This window comes from Petaurus breviceps, unplaced genomic scaffold (assembly GCF_028583685.1).
Source record: "Petaurus breviceps papuanus isolate PSGF00001 unplaced genomic scaffold, PetGlider_PUasm1.0 90881, whole genome shotgun sequence".
Classification (NCBI taxonomy): Eukaryota; Metazoa; Chordata; class Mammalia; order Diprotodontia; family Petauridae; genus Petaurus; species Petaurus breviceps.
In genome coordinates, this window is record NW_027187369.1 from 14,974,221 (window position 1) to 14,991,912 (window position 17,692).

The window sequence follows — 17,692 nt, forward strand, 5'->3', positions numbered from 1 at the left end:
GTGGATTTAAATTTGTTAGCAAGCGCTTTATAAAAACCAAACCATATCAAAAGAGGTGCTCCTGTGCTCTCAAAATTATTCTGATTAGTTATGGTGATGAATGGGGTGATAAAAATCCATCACATGTTTCATTTCTTGGACCCTGCATTGAATTGCACTAAAAATTAACATAATTAACTTTCTCCTGAGTTCAAGATCAGGACTTATGGCTCTTTTAATACATTTAAAATGCTGATGTTATGGAAAAGGCAACTCTGATTCTTTCTATTTAAGATGAATGTCCATACCCCATGAAGGTCACATAAGAAATATAGCAAATGTTCGTGACCTGAGCACAGAGGTATTCGCCCATTTTGCACCGTTAGTCCATGGCTTGCATTCTTTTTTAATACTGTATTGCTTAATAAAAAGCCGACTGAAGTATGTTGATCAAAACAGCTGTAAAAACACTCATTTCGATCGCTGTTCTATTTGCAAGGACACAACCATCCTTTCTTCTTGCCTCCTCTCTTCAAGCAGAGAGCTGATCAAATTAGGATCCGTACATCTCTCTTGCCCAGTGCTAGAGTCAACAGCAGCGACCAGTGGGTTTGGGGAAAATGTGATTCATTAAAAAAGCATTTGCTTTGAGGTGGGGAGGTAGAGAGGGAAAGGTAGGCCAAATACCATTTCCAAAGGATGCGTTCTGCTCTAGCTGGTGGAAACTGAGAAAGGTAAAAAAAAAGTCCTGGATTCAGCCTGTGTCGTTGTCTTGAAATGCATCTGACGCCCTCTTTTCAGTTTTCTAAATTGCACAAATGAGATACATACAATTCAGATATTGTGTTGAGCATGGCTGTCTTGGAAGCAAAGAAAGAGACCCTGCATCCAAGGGACCTATGGCAAGGCCACTATTTATAGTCTTAGAGCCTTGATTTCCATCTTGTGCAAACTTAGACCCACACTAGTTTAAATCAAATGTTAGAACACAGACTTACTGGCAAAGGGGATTCCTTGGCATGGAGTCCCAAGAGCTGTGCAAGGCCAGTCATTTGATTCACTTTGAGGCCAATGCAAAGCCTCGCCCTATGGACTACTGATGAAGGACAGAAATACAGATAGAAATAAGGCTCTCATTTACAAGGAAATATGCTTATTCCTTCCAGTGGTGGCTTTGTATAGATCACATATAACTTACACCAGGGAAGGTTTACAAGTGGATTGGTTTGTAGAATAAAATTTCATGTCTTAGAGGAATACACATACATACATACATATACACACACATTAGAGGGAAGGACAGGGACACCCCTGTTCAGATCATTAAGTTCAGGTGGATCAATTTAGACTCATAAATTTAGAGTTAGAAGGAATCTCAAAGGTCAAACCTGCCCCCATATTCCAGATGAAGTAACTGAAGTCCACAGAGGCCAAATGATTTGTCTGAACTGACTTAGTAGTAAGTGGTAGAGCCACAATTTGAACTCAGGTCTTTGGAATCTAAATCCTGGGTTTCCTTTGGTTCACTCTGCTTGTCCCCAGAGATACCAGTCACAAATTGGACAAAAATGTGTATGCCCCTACTATGACTTCAGCAGGGCAGTGGAAGTGGCATTGAATAATATGAGAAAATAACACTTCTGGTACTGCCCAGGACAGAGGAGAAACATTTGATGAGATTCCCGTCATGAGATTCTCAGAAGGTCAGGCCACACCTACAATATCTACCGCCTCTTTGCTGAAGGTTCCCTCAACAAGACAAAACATCTTGTGTTTTGAAGGCTGTCAACCATAACAGCTTTGGGGAAGGGGAGAAGTTTAGCTTTCAAAAAGAAAAAGAAAAATCTAATATTAAAGCAAAAAAAAAAAAGCTCCCACTCCCCAATGCCCCAACCCAACTCACACATTCGCAGATATACTTCTAAAAGACCAACCTGTCCCTCCTGTATGCCTAATTGGCATTCAGTATGACATAGATGCAACTTGGTTACATCTATGATCTGGCCTTAAAAGCAGCTAACAGATGAACTCACATAATACCTTCAGTTTGGGCCTTCCGAACCCTACTGGCCCAGATTACACTCTGTGAACTGTTCCCCGGGGATCACATCGTCTTTTCTTCCGTTTGGATTTTTCACCGACCTTTAAATAATAAATGGATTAATGGCCAACAAAAGCAAGTGTGTGCTAATTAAGAACCTAAACATGGAATATGGCAGCACAAATGTTCACCCAGCAACCTGGACCCTTTTCAAAGCTTCAGTGAGTATATGCTCAGTGGCAAGTTGACCTTTGACAGAGGAAATACTGAAATATGTAATGGCTATTTGCAATGGTCCTTTATTACTTTCTAGACTAGTTCATGGTCACTTAGGGACAAAGCGCTTAGGTAATAGAGGACTCCAGTCCAAATGAATGACTCCATCAAGACCAAATGTTCTTAGGGACTGCACAAAGGCATCAGAATTTTGTCTCAAAGTGTGAAAGGTTCCGAGAGCTCCCCTTCTGAACATTCATCAAGATCACAAAATCAGAGACTTTGTCAGCAGTCCATGGTGTCCTGCCCATTTCTTATTCTTTTATGCTAAAACAAGGTCCTTGACCAAAATACCTCAGTAAGGAGTAAATCGAGGCTGGCTGAGGCGATCAGACAGGATGTCTACACTAAGTCAATATTCAGAGCTGATAGCAGGGGAGTGGTGGCTTATCCCAAGAAGTGCCAAGCCGGACTTAAAGTGAATCAATGCAATGTACCACAGCTATTCATCAGCCCAGAAGCCTCAGCCAACACAGCCAGACAGAGAAGAGAAACCAACAAGGGGGATATGGGCTCATTGGGATCTCAGCTCTCAAAGCACCTTGCCCAGGTCTCTGCCAAGCACACTCTTTCTCAACTGTCAGGAGAGGTCACCTTCAACACCAGGCATGTGCTCACACAGGGAAAAATAAATCCCATCCCTGATAAGAAACATGACTCCTCTGCTTCTTAGCATGGGAGGCACTAAAGCAAGGTTGACAAAAGTCTAGCGTAAGCAAAAAGAATGATTTTGTACCAACGTCCCCTAGCAAGAGGGAAGGAAAGGCATTTCTGGCATGACACCTACCCTTCCGTCTCCCCATCCTCATGTAGGAGTGAACAGGCATCCCCATTTTTAACCAGCTGATCATCCGATTCTTTCTTCTCACATTCTGTAAAGGCTTTATACTTTCTTGAAGACTGGAAAGTTGTTTGGAGAAAGTGTGTTATGGACAAGCTCTATGGCCATCACTTGGCACAATTACATTCTCTGAGACATGTTATAGGGAGAAGCTAGAGTAGGAGGTGTTAGGTTGGCAGGAGTAAAGGTAGAGACATTGATGGTCACAAAGCAGAGGGAGAAAGGCTTAGCATAAAGAATACATTTTTATTTGAATAGCAATTCTCCTTTAGCCAGAAACAGAAAATAATAGAACTAAATTCTGAATTACATCATTTCTAAGAATAAACCTTGGAAACATTTTTATTTTTTTTTAATTTTAAAATACTGCACTGGTAAACTGATCTCATGAAAAATTCTTTTTGGCACATATGAAAGGCAACGACTGTGGACGATAAATTTACGAACCAACCGGACTCTTGGGCTTTGCCCTCTACTACACAAGCTTTAGTGAAAGGGTCCTGTCGAAAGCTTCCAAAAGCACAATAGCCTTCCTTGCTCAACCTCAGCCATTTGGTCATGTGATTTCAGAATGAACCCATCCATATAGCAAACACCCTAAGGCACACTGACTATACTGAGCTCAAGAGTGGACAGGAAACAGAAACAAAGCATGATTTGCACAGGCAGAAGCACACTGGTATGAGAATTCACTCAGCAGAAGGCCTTGGACATTGCGATCACTTCAAAGTACAACCAAAAAATTCAAATACATAAAAACAAGAATCTCTCAGTCAATGATCTATATATTCACAGAAATGAGACTGAAAACAACACCCACAACAAGATCAGGGCTGCAATCTTGAGAAATAGGTTTTCCAGACAGGCTCAACAGCAAGGAGAGAGCTAAGGGTTAATCCGCATAGAGGTTGCACCAAAGTAAGGCACCTATGAGACCAAGGCACAATGGCAGAACCTCTACAGATGAGCTTGGCACCCAGGCCGGGGTCAACAGCGCCAGCTCTTCACTGGCCACTGCTTGGAGCAGTGGCATGGAGAACTCCAAAAGAGACAGATAATCCCCCAAATCAGGTAGATTTTGCCTTTGAAATTTATCATCTTACTATTCACGTAGTCTCAGTCTTTGGGAACCAGGTTTAGCAATTTCTTATGCACAGGCAGTGAAGGTTCAAGGTATGCAATCGGGGGAAATGTACCAGACAGTGATCACAGATCACCCCAAAGGGACAGATAACCTTTGCACAGATCATTAGCAGTTGACAGCAGGGGCCTCCAAATCCCCCATTTGTAAGCAAGAAAGGGTAAAGAGAAGAAAAGCACTCTCTTGCTTGGGTTATAAATACTGCTACTGACAATGCTTTTTAGGGGAAAATATGCCTTACATTTTGCAATATTTCACATTAGGATTTATGACTTGCCATAAAATTTTAATCAATCATGAGATATTTGTTTCCCCTGCAGACACTATGGCTGAGACAATGCCAAAGTTAAAAAGACTTGTCAATTCCAGCTTCTCCATGTGTCGATTATCTGTGGCCAACTTCCCTGTGATGCTCTGCACACATTTGGCCTTCATACCACCACCCCCTCTCCTACCCCAGTCACTTGGTGTTGGCTCACAAAATGCCAATTCTTTCAAATGTTACTTTAGATCAAGAAAGTCTTTGGAAGGACACGAAGCTGAAAATCCCGACTAGAAAGATGTGGGCAGGTTTATAATACATTCCCAAGTTTAAGAGAAGCATCTATGCCATAATCCCCTTTCCTTCGGCCTAAAAAATATCACACTAGGTAGGCCCCAGGTGCTATCTTGTCCAATAGAAAGGGTTTCTAGAAAGGACTTTTTCCTAGACTCTCCCCTCTCTTTCCCTCTGATCCAAGTCTGAAATGCTCTCCCTTCTCAACTCCTCTTGCTATTCCTAACTCCCTTCAAGACTCAGTCCAAGTACCAACCAATTTGTACTTAAATGCTTATATATATACACTACATACCCCTAGGAGAATACAAGCTCCTTGAGGAAAAGTACTGTTTCATTCTTGGTCTTTGCATCCCCAGAGAACAATCCACCAGCATTTACTAAGCACCTACTATGTGTCACATACTGTAATAGGTCCTGAGGATAAAAACATCAAAATGAAACTGTCCTTGACCTCCAAGAGTTTATATTTCAAGGATAGAATGGCACAAGGTAGTCACACAACAAACACAGTAAAATGAGGGAATGGTAGCTGTTCTCAATACTGCTGACCTCAGAAGATTAGGGCTTTGCCTCCCATAACAGCCCTAATCCCATGCTAATGGCCCATTGCTGATCAACTATGGATATATCCTACAAGGGTGACAGGCTCCATATGTTTGCTGTCTTGAAGAAAATGTTCATTTGAGCTAATTCTTTCAGCTGGAAGGACCATTTGCAACCATCTAAGACAGACAGCGTTGCAAAGTGGCTAATGTGCTGGCCCTCAAGTCAGGCAGTTCTGAGATCTGATACCATCTCTGACCCTTATTAGCTGCATGGCCCTGGGCAAGTCCCATCATTTTCTGAATCTCAGTTTCCTGATCTCTAAATTAGGGGAAATAGCACCTAACCTCCCGGGATTATTGTAAAGCTCAAATGAGAGAATAGAAATGCCAAAAATTATAGCTATCCCTATTCTCTGGTTCAATTCCTTCATTTTACAGCTCAGATGCTGGGAGGAAGAGCATGTGAGCCAAGTCTTGAAGGGAGGGATCTCAGTAGGCAGAGATTTGGGGGCAGTGCGCATTGTAGACAACAGGACGGAATGAAGGAAGACTTGGACTGTGAGTTAGGACATAAAGTAGTTCTAACGGTTGGGAATTGGGGATGTTCAGCTTATCAAAATCCTTCCTCAGTACATTTATCTGAAGATGGACCCCACGCCTACCCTGTGTATTGTTTTATTGTGGTCGAACAGGATAAAACATTTATTGATTTGTTTATTTTAGAGCCAACACTGGAGTCCCAGTGGTAGCTCTGATTTACTGATAAGACAAAAGGCAATTATTTGGAAAGCTTATGTAGATTTCATTTGGTCTTAGCTTCTACCTCCCTTGTTGAGTTAGAAAAGAGCCGCAAAGCTTACCAAATGATAACCGGCCAATTCCAAGTGCCCTGGGATAGTATATTCAGTGGACAGACCTGAAATTCTAGGACATTTATCTAGTCAACTTCAGGGGGAGTTCTCTATACGTAGACAAATCAGGATCACATGAGGGGGACTTCCATGCAGTTAATACAATCAATTTCACATTCTTTCTGCATGGGGTACACCTCATGATCTCAGTGATATAGAGAAACTGCCCATTAGGGCTGGTCCCCTTTTCTCACTTAATATGGCCTTTTATTTCAATGTATCATCACTAACCAATTGGCTCCCATATTCCTCCTCTGTGTCGGAAAAAGCCAACAGGAAGCTATTGTTAATCCATTCCTCCAGGCTTTCACCAAAGTCCATGGTCAGTGATATCCTTGAGGAACCTGAAAGAGAAATACAAAAGGCTGAAGCTTCAGACTTCTGGCTTTCCTTCTACTGTGAATCAGTATCTTATGTATGAGCACTGATCTAGAAAGCTTTCTTAGTCCTAGATTAGAACTCTTTATGGCAAAGCCTCTAATGGGCATTCCACAACTTTGGCCTGAATGGTTGAGGTTGCAACTAGCCGCATTCCTGGTCTGTTAAGGGAATCCAGGGTTTAAAAGGGATTTTATAGGAGGAAGCTGAACCTCCTTAAGGGGCCGTGTCATTTATCAGCTCTTCCAATGGCATAAGTTTGCCTCAAAAGATTCTTATCTATTCCTTAAAGAAGGCTGAGCATGATATCTTCTTGGGAGAAAGAAGTTTCCTGGCTCAGTCACCATAAATAGAAGCTTGAAGACATGATAGTTGTCTTCGAATGCATGAAAGGCTATCACTTAGAAAAAACATTAGCCTTATTCTGCTTGGCAGAGGACAGCACCAGGAGCCACGGGGAGAGGGTGGGGGAGGTCACAGAGAGGCAGATCCAGGCTGGAGGGCAGGAAAAACTTGGTGACAATGAGAGCTAGTCCAAAGTAGAACTGGGCTGCCCCATGATGTATTAGATTACTCCTCACTGAAGGTCTCTAAGGAGAGGCTGGATGGCCAGTGGTCAGGGACAGTCCTCAGAGGGGGCTCATATTGAGCTTTCATGGCCTCTGGGATCCCTTCCAACTCTGACATTCTGCGATGTGATGGCACAGCTTCCAGCCCTCTCTGAAGAGTCATCGTAAAGAAGAGAGATGAGATTAGGTCTGTTTGGCCTCAAAGGCAAAACTAGAACAAATGGGAAGAAGCTGTGAAATTAGGTAATTTAGGCAAAACTAGGCCTCACAAATCTAGCTAACCAAAAGTCAACTGGATTACTGTTCTGGGGAAAGGAATGAGTGGCCTTTGTCTTCAAGTAAAGACTAGACGATCACTCGTCAGAGATTCTGTGGAAGGATTGTTGTCTAGGCACAGCCTCTGAGGGTCCCTTCCAACTCTGAGATTCTGTTAGATTCTAGGTAAAATAATTTAACTACTTTTCTCTAAATCAATTTATTGCATAATTAAGACTTTCCACTAAGTCACACTGGCATTCCCCTCCTTATTAGTCCAAATGAGACTTTATGAATTTTTCTATCGGCTATGCAGATTGATCCAGTTTCTAGCAGACCAGAAGGAAAAGGGCCCATTTGATTTAAGTGGAGAAAGGGCAATAAGAGAAAATTTTGTGAGATAATAAATATTCTTCACTCTCTGCTCCTAGATCTTTCTATATGTTATAAGCTGGTACCATAGCCCTAACAGCCAGTGATGAGCTCAGTTCACATAAACATTATGGTCTTCGATAAGTAGAACAATTCTCCAGAAAAACACCTGTAGATTCAGACCCGTCCAGACCGGACTCGTCTCTCTGAAGGAATAAGATGGGGCTTACGCGTACTTTTGCTGGTTTTAGTCTGAGGTGACAGAGACAAATTGTCCAATGTCACGGGGCTCGTGTGATCCGATTCGGTTTCTTCAGAGCTGATGGAAACATGCTGCTCCATTCTGAAATATTCACCATGTGAAAATGATCAATCAATTAGAAATTTAATTCAATTCAACAAATATCTGCAAAGCATGTTTCACAAGTGAAAGAATCACTGTTCTAGGTTCCAAGGAGTAAGAATATCAACAAAATAAAGTCCTAGCCCTCAAGGAACTTAAAAGCTATAAGGCCATTTGGAAAGCCACAGGGGTTTAATAGCCCTGATGTATCTACTTGGATATCAGTAGATGAGAACATAGTGTTGGAAATCCATCTGATTGAAGCTAGTGCTCCTGGTTCAGACTTAGTTGGAATTTATTTCAATTTCTGGCACTCATTTAGTTAAGGATGATTTACATCAACTTGAATTAAGTTGTGGAACCCCTGAGTCTTATGCTTAAAAAAACAGCTAAGCTGCCTCTATACAAGAGACAAGCCAGACAATTCAATCCCACTTTAAATTAATCTATTTAGTGAAAAATTGAGAAGTTTTTTTTTTTTAATTTTCTTGGTAAACACGATAACTCGTGATTACTGTGTTATGTTTATACTATTATCATAACACAAAAATATTTTTGTTCCAGTAGCCTGTGAAGGCCCAGTCATTATATGCCCTTTTTGAGGATCTTAAAGGTATATCCTCCACTCTTCATACTGCCTGAGTTCTTCTTCACTACCAATATTCAAGCAAATATTGAATGACTCCTTGACAGCACTAGGTTAGAATGAACAGATCTTGGTCCCAATTCATCACCAAATGAGTGCCTGCTTATGAAGAAAAATCAGCTAAAACCTAAGGCAGTCTGAAGGTGTGTTGGAAGGACCTCCTCTCTCCCTAGTAAGGGCCTTGTATCAGTGCCATGGGGTTTTAATTGTGGGGTACTTTGCACTGCTTAACCCAGGCAGGCTTCAAAGTACTTGCTCCAGTGACAGAAAATCCTAGTTATGGCTCTTCTTATCAGGTACCTTTTGAAGGCTTGTTGGAGTAGCAGGGAGACCAGAGGGGCCCCAGGTCCCTCCTGATCTTAATAATCCAAGTTTGTGCATTTGTGTCCAGAACACTGCTATACATCAAACCACAGGTTATAAACCAGCAGGTTTCATTCATTGATATGCAAGAAAAACCCTAGCTCCCCAGGCAAGGATATTGTGGAAAATCCATGTTGTTGTGCAGACATTTAGCTTTAATGAATTAAGTAAGGTGTGCATATAAATGAAGCTTGAACCTTAAAAGAATTCTAGTTGTTTTTTTCACCAGCTGTTAAGAAGTCAATTACTGCATCAAACCTAGCAGCCTTTAATCCTATTACTTATGGTCAAAGCCTGAGTATTGAAAAGTATTGAGTGCCCAGAAGGATGAAGACCTCCTGTGTACCTCTGGCAAGGCTCTGAGAATGAATTGGCCAACACTCCCCTTAGCTTTGGCGACCTCTGAAAGGCCATGTACAAACCAGGGGGAAAACAATGTTTGGTGTTCTTGATCTGTGGCACCTACAAATACTGGATCAGGATTTTCTTTTTTTTTCTTTTTTTTTAAGCAATTGGGGTTAAGTAACTTGCTCAAGGTTACACAGCCAGTTATTTCTGGGTGTGGTGCTAAGTATCTGAGCCCAGATTTGATCCCCAGGTCATCCCGACACTGAAGCTGGTGCTCTTACTCACTGAGTCACCTGGCCGCCCCTGGATCAGGATTTTCTAAAAACAACTGCTTATAAATCTCCAGACCAGAATTTCAAAAGCTTTAACTCTTGCTGAGTCCTACACAAACATTCTTAGAAGAAAAAACACAAGGGTGCTGTATTATAAGGTCAAGAACTCTGGGTGAGGCAACAAAGAAGGAAACACTGAGCCCTTCTCCCTCTACACAAGAGAATGAAAAGAAGCTCAGAGGGTTAGACAAAGCCTGAGGCCAGGGGCTGGGAACTGAGAGAACACTGAGGACACATTGGGATGGCCAGTGGGGTCAGTTGGGGGCACTGGGTTCACTTCTATTCTGCATCCTGTTAAGAAGCATTCATTGTTGGGGCAGCTAAGTGGTGCAGTGAATAGAACACCAGCCCTGGAGTCAGGAGGACCTGAGTTCAAATCTGGCCTCAGACACTTAACATAAAAACTAGCCATGTGACCTTGGGCAAGTCACTAAACCCCAATTGCCCTCCAAAAAGCAAAAAAAAAAGAAGCATTAATTGAAATGGATATATCCAGCATTAATCTCCAAAACTCCAGCTTTGACCCTCTCCAAAGCTTTGGTTTGGGGAGAACCAAAAGTTGGGGAAATAGCAATGATTGTATGTCTCACCCCTGCTGAGATGAAGTCAACAAGAGCCTCTGATGATGTGTTTCTCTGCAGAGTCCTGTTCTAGGGCCAAGTGGGGAGGGAGGGAGGTGCAGAGTAATTCTGATACATAGTCACAGCCCTCAAGGGATACATGAGCACAGTAGCACCAGAGCAAGAACATTTGAGCCTCAGTCAAAGACGGATTCCCTCCCGATCTTAGTCAAATGTAGCTAAACCACTTTTTTTTTAAAGCAATCAGGGTTAAGTAACTTGCTCAAGGTTACACGACCAGTTATTTCTGGGTGGGTGCTAAGTGTCTGAGCCTGGATTCGATCTCAGGTCATCCCGAGTCTGGGGCCAGTGCTCTTACTCACTGCGCCACCTGGTTGCCCCCAAATACCTCATTTTATAGAGTAAGATGATGAGGTCCAGAGAAAACAAGAGACTTGCCCCAAGCACACAGGTAATAGATGACAGAACTCATTAATTATGGCCCTAGATCCAATATCAAGTCAGCTTACTTAGAACCTTGGAGGACCTGAGATCAGTATGACTTCTTGAGGAAAAGTACAACTGTGTGTCCCCTTACCCTAGCCCCAACCACTATGCATGCTTCTCTTACTCTCAAATCACATCCCCAGCCAAGTACAGACTTTAAGGGAGCTATCTCTCCCTGTAACACAGTGCAAAGAATGGGACTGGTTTGTAGTAAGGGGAAAGAGCACTGGATTCAGAGTCCAAGGACCTAGATTCAAATATTAGCTTTGATACTCTCTTTCCCTCTTTGATTTTCAGTTTCCTCCTCTGAAAATGAGAGCGTGGAGTTAGGAAGAATCTGAGATTACATCTAGCTCTTCACCTATGAACCTATGACCTTCAAAGAAATGTTCTCAATCCTATAATCCCATAATCTCCCAGCTGACCCATACACTACATCTGAAGTCCCTGTCCAGGTGTTGAGGGAAAGGAGTTTAGAAAACTCAGAAGTGGGGGCAGCTAGGTGGCATAGTGAATAGAGCACTGGACCTGGAGTCAGAAGGACCCGGGATTGGATCTGGCCTCAGACACTTGACACACTTACTAGCCATGTGGCCTTGGGCAAGTCACTTAACCCCAATTGCCCTCCAAAAAAAAAAACTCAGAAGTGTGACTTGAATAAAGAGAGAAATATGAGATCAAGACTGGCCAGTCTACATGGAGGTGGAGTAAGAGACTTAGCTAGAAATGAGTGACATGGGCAAAGAGCTCTGTGCTCACTAGCCCCAAGTGGTGAGAACAAGGCAAGCACAGATACTGGGCTGGAAAATCCATCTGTGCCCCTGTTGTTGTACCCTGGAGCGACCATGCCTTTAGCCATGACACTGTCCCACAAATCAGAATTTCCAAAATTCCATCCCCATCCAATAGCTAGAAGTACTAGGTCAAATGGCTAGCAGGTGTTTGCTGGAAAAAGCTGTCAGTCTTCCAGCCAGTCTGCTATATTCGGAAGTAGAGCTCTCCTTCAATTTATACCACTCTTATGGAAATCAACTAGCTGAATCCTAAGGAGGCTATGCAAAGGACACGATAGCAGCCATCGCATCTGGGGGCCTCCCTAAGAGTTATTGCCCTGCAGCTCTGCAACCCCCATCACCATGACATTCTGACAACTTAATGCTTGGCCTCTGGTATGCAAAGCAATTTGCATATGCAAATAAATCCAGTCCATCACCTAGTGGCCAACTGCCGCAACTGTTGGACACCATCTGGCCCCATACTCTAGCACAGAATGAGGAAATTGATGCAAGTTTTGCCTTTGATGAGGGACTGTTGGGCTGCAAGGGGTAGTGAAGGACAAAGATGGTTCCATGGCTCCGTTTCTTCATTCCAGACAAAATATACTAGGGAAAGGGGCAGCAGCAGCCCTGAAATGACTTACCCATCAGTCAGCTGAGGAACAATTGGAATTGGCTCCGCAGCCTGGCTCTGCTGCTGCCTCTCAACTGCAAAGAGAACCCAGAATTCCAGGGGTTACCAGTGACCACAGAAAAGCTGCCATTCCCTATTTGATTTGTGGACTAGCTATGGTTTAGACAAAAACTATTACCACTGGGTAAAACTGCACTAATTCTGACTGACTGAGAAGAACACATACATGAAAGGATTCAGCTGTGCCCGGGCTCCCCACTCCCCAACAAGAAATAGTATTTTATGACCATATAACAGCTCTAGACCATGCTTCACTTCCTAGCACCCTGATATCTTGCCATGGGACTTGCAGCTGGACAAGGAGCACTCCTCATTTAGCCCTAGGTTACTTTCATTTCTTGCTTCAGAAGGAGTAATCTTATAAACACTACCACTGCTTCCATAAAAGGTGGGGTCAATCCACTGCCCAATGACCCCACTCAACATCCCAGTGCTTCCTCTGACCAAAATTCCCTTCACTACCCATTCTTCCTCTGTACAAGTTTTCTCGCCCAATTAGAAAGGGGGAGGGATAACACAACCAAGCCTATGTTTGGGTAATATATTTATGTTGAAATATATGTTGAAATATATTTTGAACAACTATGTGGAAGATGGATTGGAGAGAAGGCAAGACTGGAGGCAAAGAAAGCAACTGTCTTTGAAATAGTCTAGACAAGAGGTAACGAGCACTGAAAGCCACTGGTGGTGGCCACATGAGTGCAGAGAAGGGGATGGATGGGAGAGATGTTGCAGGGACAGAAAAGATGGGAACAGAATCTATATGTGGGTTAAGAGGGAGTGAGTTTTATAGGATGACTCCACAGTCATCAATGTGGGTGACTGGAAGGATGATGTGAACCGGGAAAAAAACAGGGAACTTCAGAAGGGTGGATCTGTAATAGTACAGTTTCCTGTATAATCCTCTTTTTCCCTATTCCACTATATCTGTGGAAATGCACATTTTATTTGGTGTTTGTTAAGTTCAAAATAGAAATAGTTTGTTTTTAAAAAAAAAAAAAAGAAGAAGAAGAAGAAGAGGGATTTGGGGCAGCTAGGCGGCACAGTGGATGGGGCACTGGCCCTGGAGTCAAGAGGACCTGAGTTCAAATTCAGCCTTAGACAACTGACATTTGCTAGCTGTGTGACCCTAGGCAAGTCACTTAACCCAGATTACATCGAAAAATAAACAGAGGGAATGGTTTAGGGGAATAAAATGAGTTCTGTTTTGGTCATGTTGAGTGCCTACAAGATACTCTTAATTTCACTTTTGAAGTCAGTATTCTTATTGGAAAGGGAATGAGCTGACCAGCTGGCCCAAATAACCTGTCTTCTTTTAGAGATTCTCCGTTTTACTATAAATTAGTCAGTTGGGATCCTAGCCTGACAAGAAATCTCATGAGTCAGGTTACCTGATCACCTCTAGGTGGGCTGCTAAAAGTGAATTCCTGGAACCTGTAAAGCCCAGGACCAAGATGATGACATCAGGGTGCTGTTGGCCCATCAAAGAGTCCAGTCAGAGCAGGGGGTAGTCCCACCCCCTCTCCCCCAAGCCAGTTCTTAGCACCAGCATTACCTTTGATAAGTTCTTGCTGCTTAATCAAAATTTTCCTCATTTCATTCAACCAGGCTACCTTTGATTCCACCGTCTGGGCCTAAAAAGGAAGGACAAAATGACACTGAGTGACTTCCTGGAATACAACTTTGGAATTATAGAACAAAGGAAATCGCAGGGTAGCCAACAGGGAGTATTCTCTAGGAATACCTAAATTCTGTATTTAAAGTTATTGAAGCTGAGCAGTTGGCCCTGGGCATTGGGCACCAGGACCTTCAGCAGAAATCACCAAACCATTTTCAAATTATCCTTGAACTGGAGGTATAATGCCCTAAACCAACACAGAATCTAAGTTTTCAGTGGTAACGGTACATGTGTGCATATGTGGTATGGGTGTTATACAGGATGGTGTCTTTCAATAATGTCCAAGTGGTTTGTTTTTAATTTTCCTTTTAAAAGAGGAAAAAGAAAAGGAAACAAGCAAGTATGTATTAAGTGTCTACTGTGTGCCAGGCACAAGCACGTTCGTTACAAACATTATCTCATTAGATCCTCACAACTCTAGGAGGTAGATGCTATTAGTATTTTACAGTTGAGGAAACTGAGGCAGACAGAAGTGTAGCGACTTGCCTAGGGTCACATAAGCAATAAGTATTTAAGGTCAAATTTGAACTCAAGTCTTCCTGATTCCAGGTCCAGTGCACTGTCCACTCTGCCGCCTAATTGTTGCATAAGAAAAACAAAACAAAACAAAAATATTTTGTTTCTGGGCTGACAATTAAGACTTCATTTGGGGCTTTTGGAAGGAGAAATTCTACTAATTTGTGAAAAGCTAAAAATTCCTCAATTTAAAACTGAAAGGGACCTCTGAGGCCTTTGAATTCAACTCTTTAGATAACAGAAGAGAAAACTGAGATCTGAGGAGGTGAAGTCACTCACCTAAGGTCACACAATTAGTGAGGTAGGATCTGAACCCAGTTAGCCTGACTCCATAACAGTGCTTTTGTCTATTATATTCCACTACAAATAAGCTGTGCCAAGTTGCCTAGGCCGGGACACTGAGAGGTTAAGGGACTTGGCCAGGATCAAGAGGCAGGATTTGAACCCAGATCTTCTTCCTGCAAACCCAACACTCTAGACACTATACTAGGTTGCCTCTACTCACTGCAATGATTTTGTTAAAAATTATCAATCGTTCCACTAAAAGAACAGAAAATGTTTAAACCAAAAATGTTGTCATACAGCTGTTTTTTGGTTGTGTCTTATTCTTTGTGATCCCATTTGGGGTTTTCTTGGCAAAGATACGGGGGCAATTTCAGACTTTATGACCCCTTTTAGGATCTTCTTGGCAAAGACACTATAATGGTTTGCTATTTCCTTCTCCAGCTCACTTTCCAAAAGAAGAAACTGAGGCAAACGGTGAAGTGATTTGTCCAGGGTCACACAGTTAGTAAGTGTCTGAGGCCAGATTTGAACTCACAAAGTCTTCTGGACTCCAGGTCTCCCATTTTTACACTTTTTACATTGTAAAACCTAGCTGCCCCAAACCAACAACAGCAGTAGAGAATTGCATTTGCTGCTGAAAACAAAAGGAAGGAAGGAAGAGGGGAGAAGGAAGGAAGGAAGGGAAAGAAAGAGAGAAAGAAAGAAAATGTTTTGCCAGTCCAGTGTCTTTGCCAAGAAACCCCCAAAGAACAACAGCATGGCTTCTTCCAACTCTAAATCTATGATCCTATGATGTGAGTACATTGAACAACTCCCTTCCCACATCTGGGCCTTAGTTTTCTCATCTGTAAAATGGAGGCATTATACTAACTAGACTTTGAAGAACCCCTCCAGCTCTAAATATATAATCCTACTAGCATATGATCTGTGTGACCTTGGGCATGTCCCTTCCCCTCTAGGAGCCTAGATTTCCTCATCTGTAAAAGGGGTTGGATTTGATCATCTTCAATATTACTTTCCTGCTCTAACATTTAGTGATCTCCTAAGTAAAAGTTCTATAATGATACGACTGTACCACAGTTTATATAGAGGATATACTCTAAAGAGGAATGTGTATAGATCAAGCATTTGGGAAATCAAATCGTGTTTTAAATACTCTATGGGAAAGGAACTCAGATGTGAAAACTTTCATGAAATGAAAACACACTCTGAGATTTATGAGCTTTATAAATTATGACTTGGATATCAGGTTCTCTGAAAGCAGGAAATGAGAGGAGAGGCCATCTTAGAAAGTCACTAACCTGCACAATGTAAACTTCTTCACGCCCATTGTACCAGATTTCAAATTTGCGGTTATCTCCTTTCACATTCTCAGTGATTCCAACTGCATTCATCTGCAAAACAAGGCCAGATTCTCATGAGCCTTTTATTTCGAAGCGGAAATTTAACTAGGGCCATGCTCAGTACTATATTCTACATAAAAAATGTCATGATCCCTACAAAATGAACATTTTACACTCAGCAATTATGAATTACCAAACCATAAATTCTATTGTAGTTAAGAACATATAAATGTTTTCAGTGAAACATTAGAGCTCAATTCTAAGTACTCATTGTAATTTGGAAAATGGATTATTAGTTCTAGAGGAGATAAAAAACAAACATTCGAAATCGGAGCCAAGTGATTCATTTTAAATTGGTCCTGCATACATCTTTAAGTAGGTGCTGTTTGAAATGAACAATGCTCTTTTTTCATGTTTATTTTTAATCAGACACAGAAGTTAAAATGCCCTTTAAGTTCAATAAGAAAACACATCCAAGAAATTGATTTAGGACAGCTATTTTCTGTTAGTTGGTCATGTGACACATTTATTTAGCGGTATTTAACTTTGCTGCATAAAGTCAATCCCCAAGTAATGAGTAAGCAAACTGGAAAATCCATCCAAATGGCCAACTGTATACTGCTTCCCTCTATCCTCCCCCACCAACATCCTAGACAGTAACAACATTTTCCTGGGTCAATGTTACATCTCTTCCCCACCACCTCCTTTCTTCTCCGCCACTGGAATTGTGCACAGAGTATGCTATCCTATTTCTTCTCTCTTTGACCACTAACAGCCCAGCTGATACCCTCTCAAGTACTCTTCTCTCTCAGGCATACATACACATTTTCTTTAACCTCTTATGCCTTTCCCTTGCTCTTCTAACTTTAGCCTAGTTCCCTCAGGATAAAAATCACATTTGTTACATACTTCTTTGAGGAAAAAAAAAAAACAAATTAAAAATAACTGGCAGGCATAGTGTAGCAAAACATCTGTATCAGGGAAAAGGAAACTCATGTTTCAAAATAGACATGCTAAAGAACCAATGCCTTTAACCTCTGAAAGTGTCCAGAAATTTTCCTTCAAAAATGTATACAATCACACAATACCAGACCCAGAAGGAAATTTCAGCCTCATCCCTTCCAGTCAACTCACTTTACAGAGGAAGAAACTGAGGTCAAAAAAGAGACAAAGTAACAGGCCTGGGACTCAAACTTAGGCCTTCCGATTTCAACTCCCGAGTTCCTTCTGTTGCAACATGTTGCCAATCTGCTTCTTTATCCTTCTCTAGTTTTCCTGAAACATCATTATTTTATAGAGTGATTCCTTCCTCCATTTTGCTTTTCAACATTTTGTTTAGTTATGTGAATTATGACATTACTAATTTCTACATTTTTGTGGGCTGCATTATAAATTAGATTGTGACCCTGGGCAAGTCACTTAATATCTCAGAGC

At 41.9% G+C, this 17,692-nt stretch overlaps 1 protein-coding gene across 1 annotated transcript in view; it reads right to left on the reverse strand.

Annotated features, from left to right (window-relative positions):
• Positions 1-2,055: 2,055 nt before the first annotated feature.
• The window catches only part of MCF2 (MCF.2 cell line derived transforming sequence), a 145,439-nt gene continuing 129,802 nt past the window's right edge, over positions 2,056-17,692 (reverse strand). The window contains exons 23-28 of the mRNA XM_069074165.1: positions 16,217-16,309; positions 13,992-14,070; positions 12,387-12,450; positions 8,104-8,210; positions 6,525-6,637; positions 2,056-2,121 (exon numbers count right to left, since the gene is read on the reverse strand). Coding sequence (XP_068930266.1) covers positions 2,056-2,121; positions 6,525-6,637; positions 8,104-8,210; positions 12,387-12,450; positions 13,992-14,070; positions 16,217-16,309 — 522 coding nt within the window. The remainder of the gene's footprint in view (positions 2,122-6,524; positions 6,638-8,103; positions 8,211-12,386; positions 12,451-13,991; positions 14,071-16,216; positions 16,310-17,692) is intronic.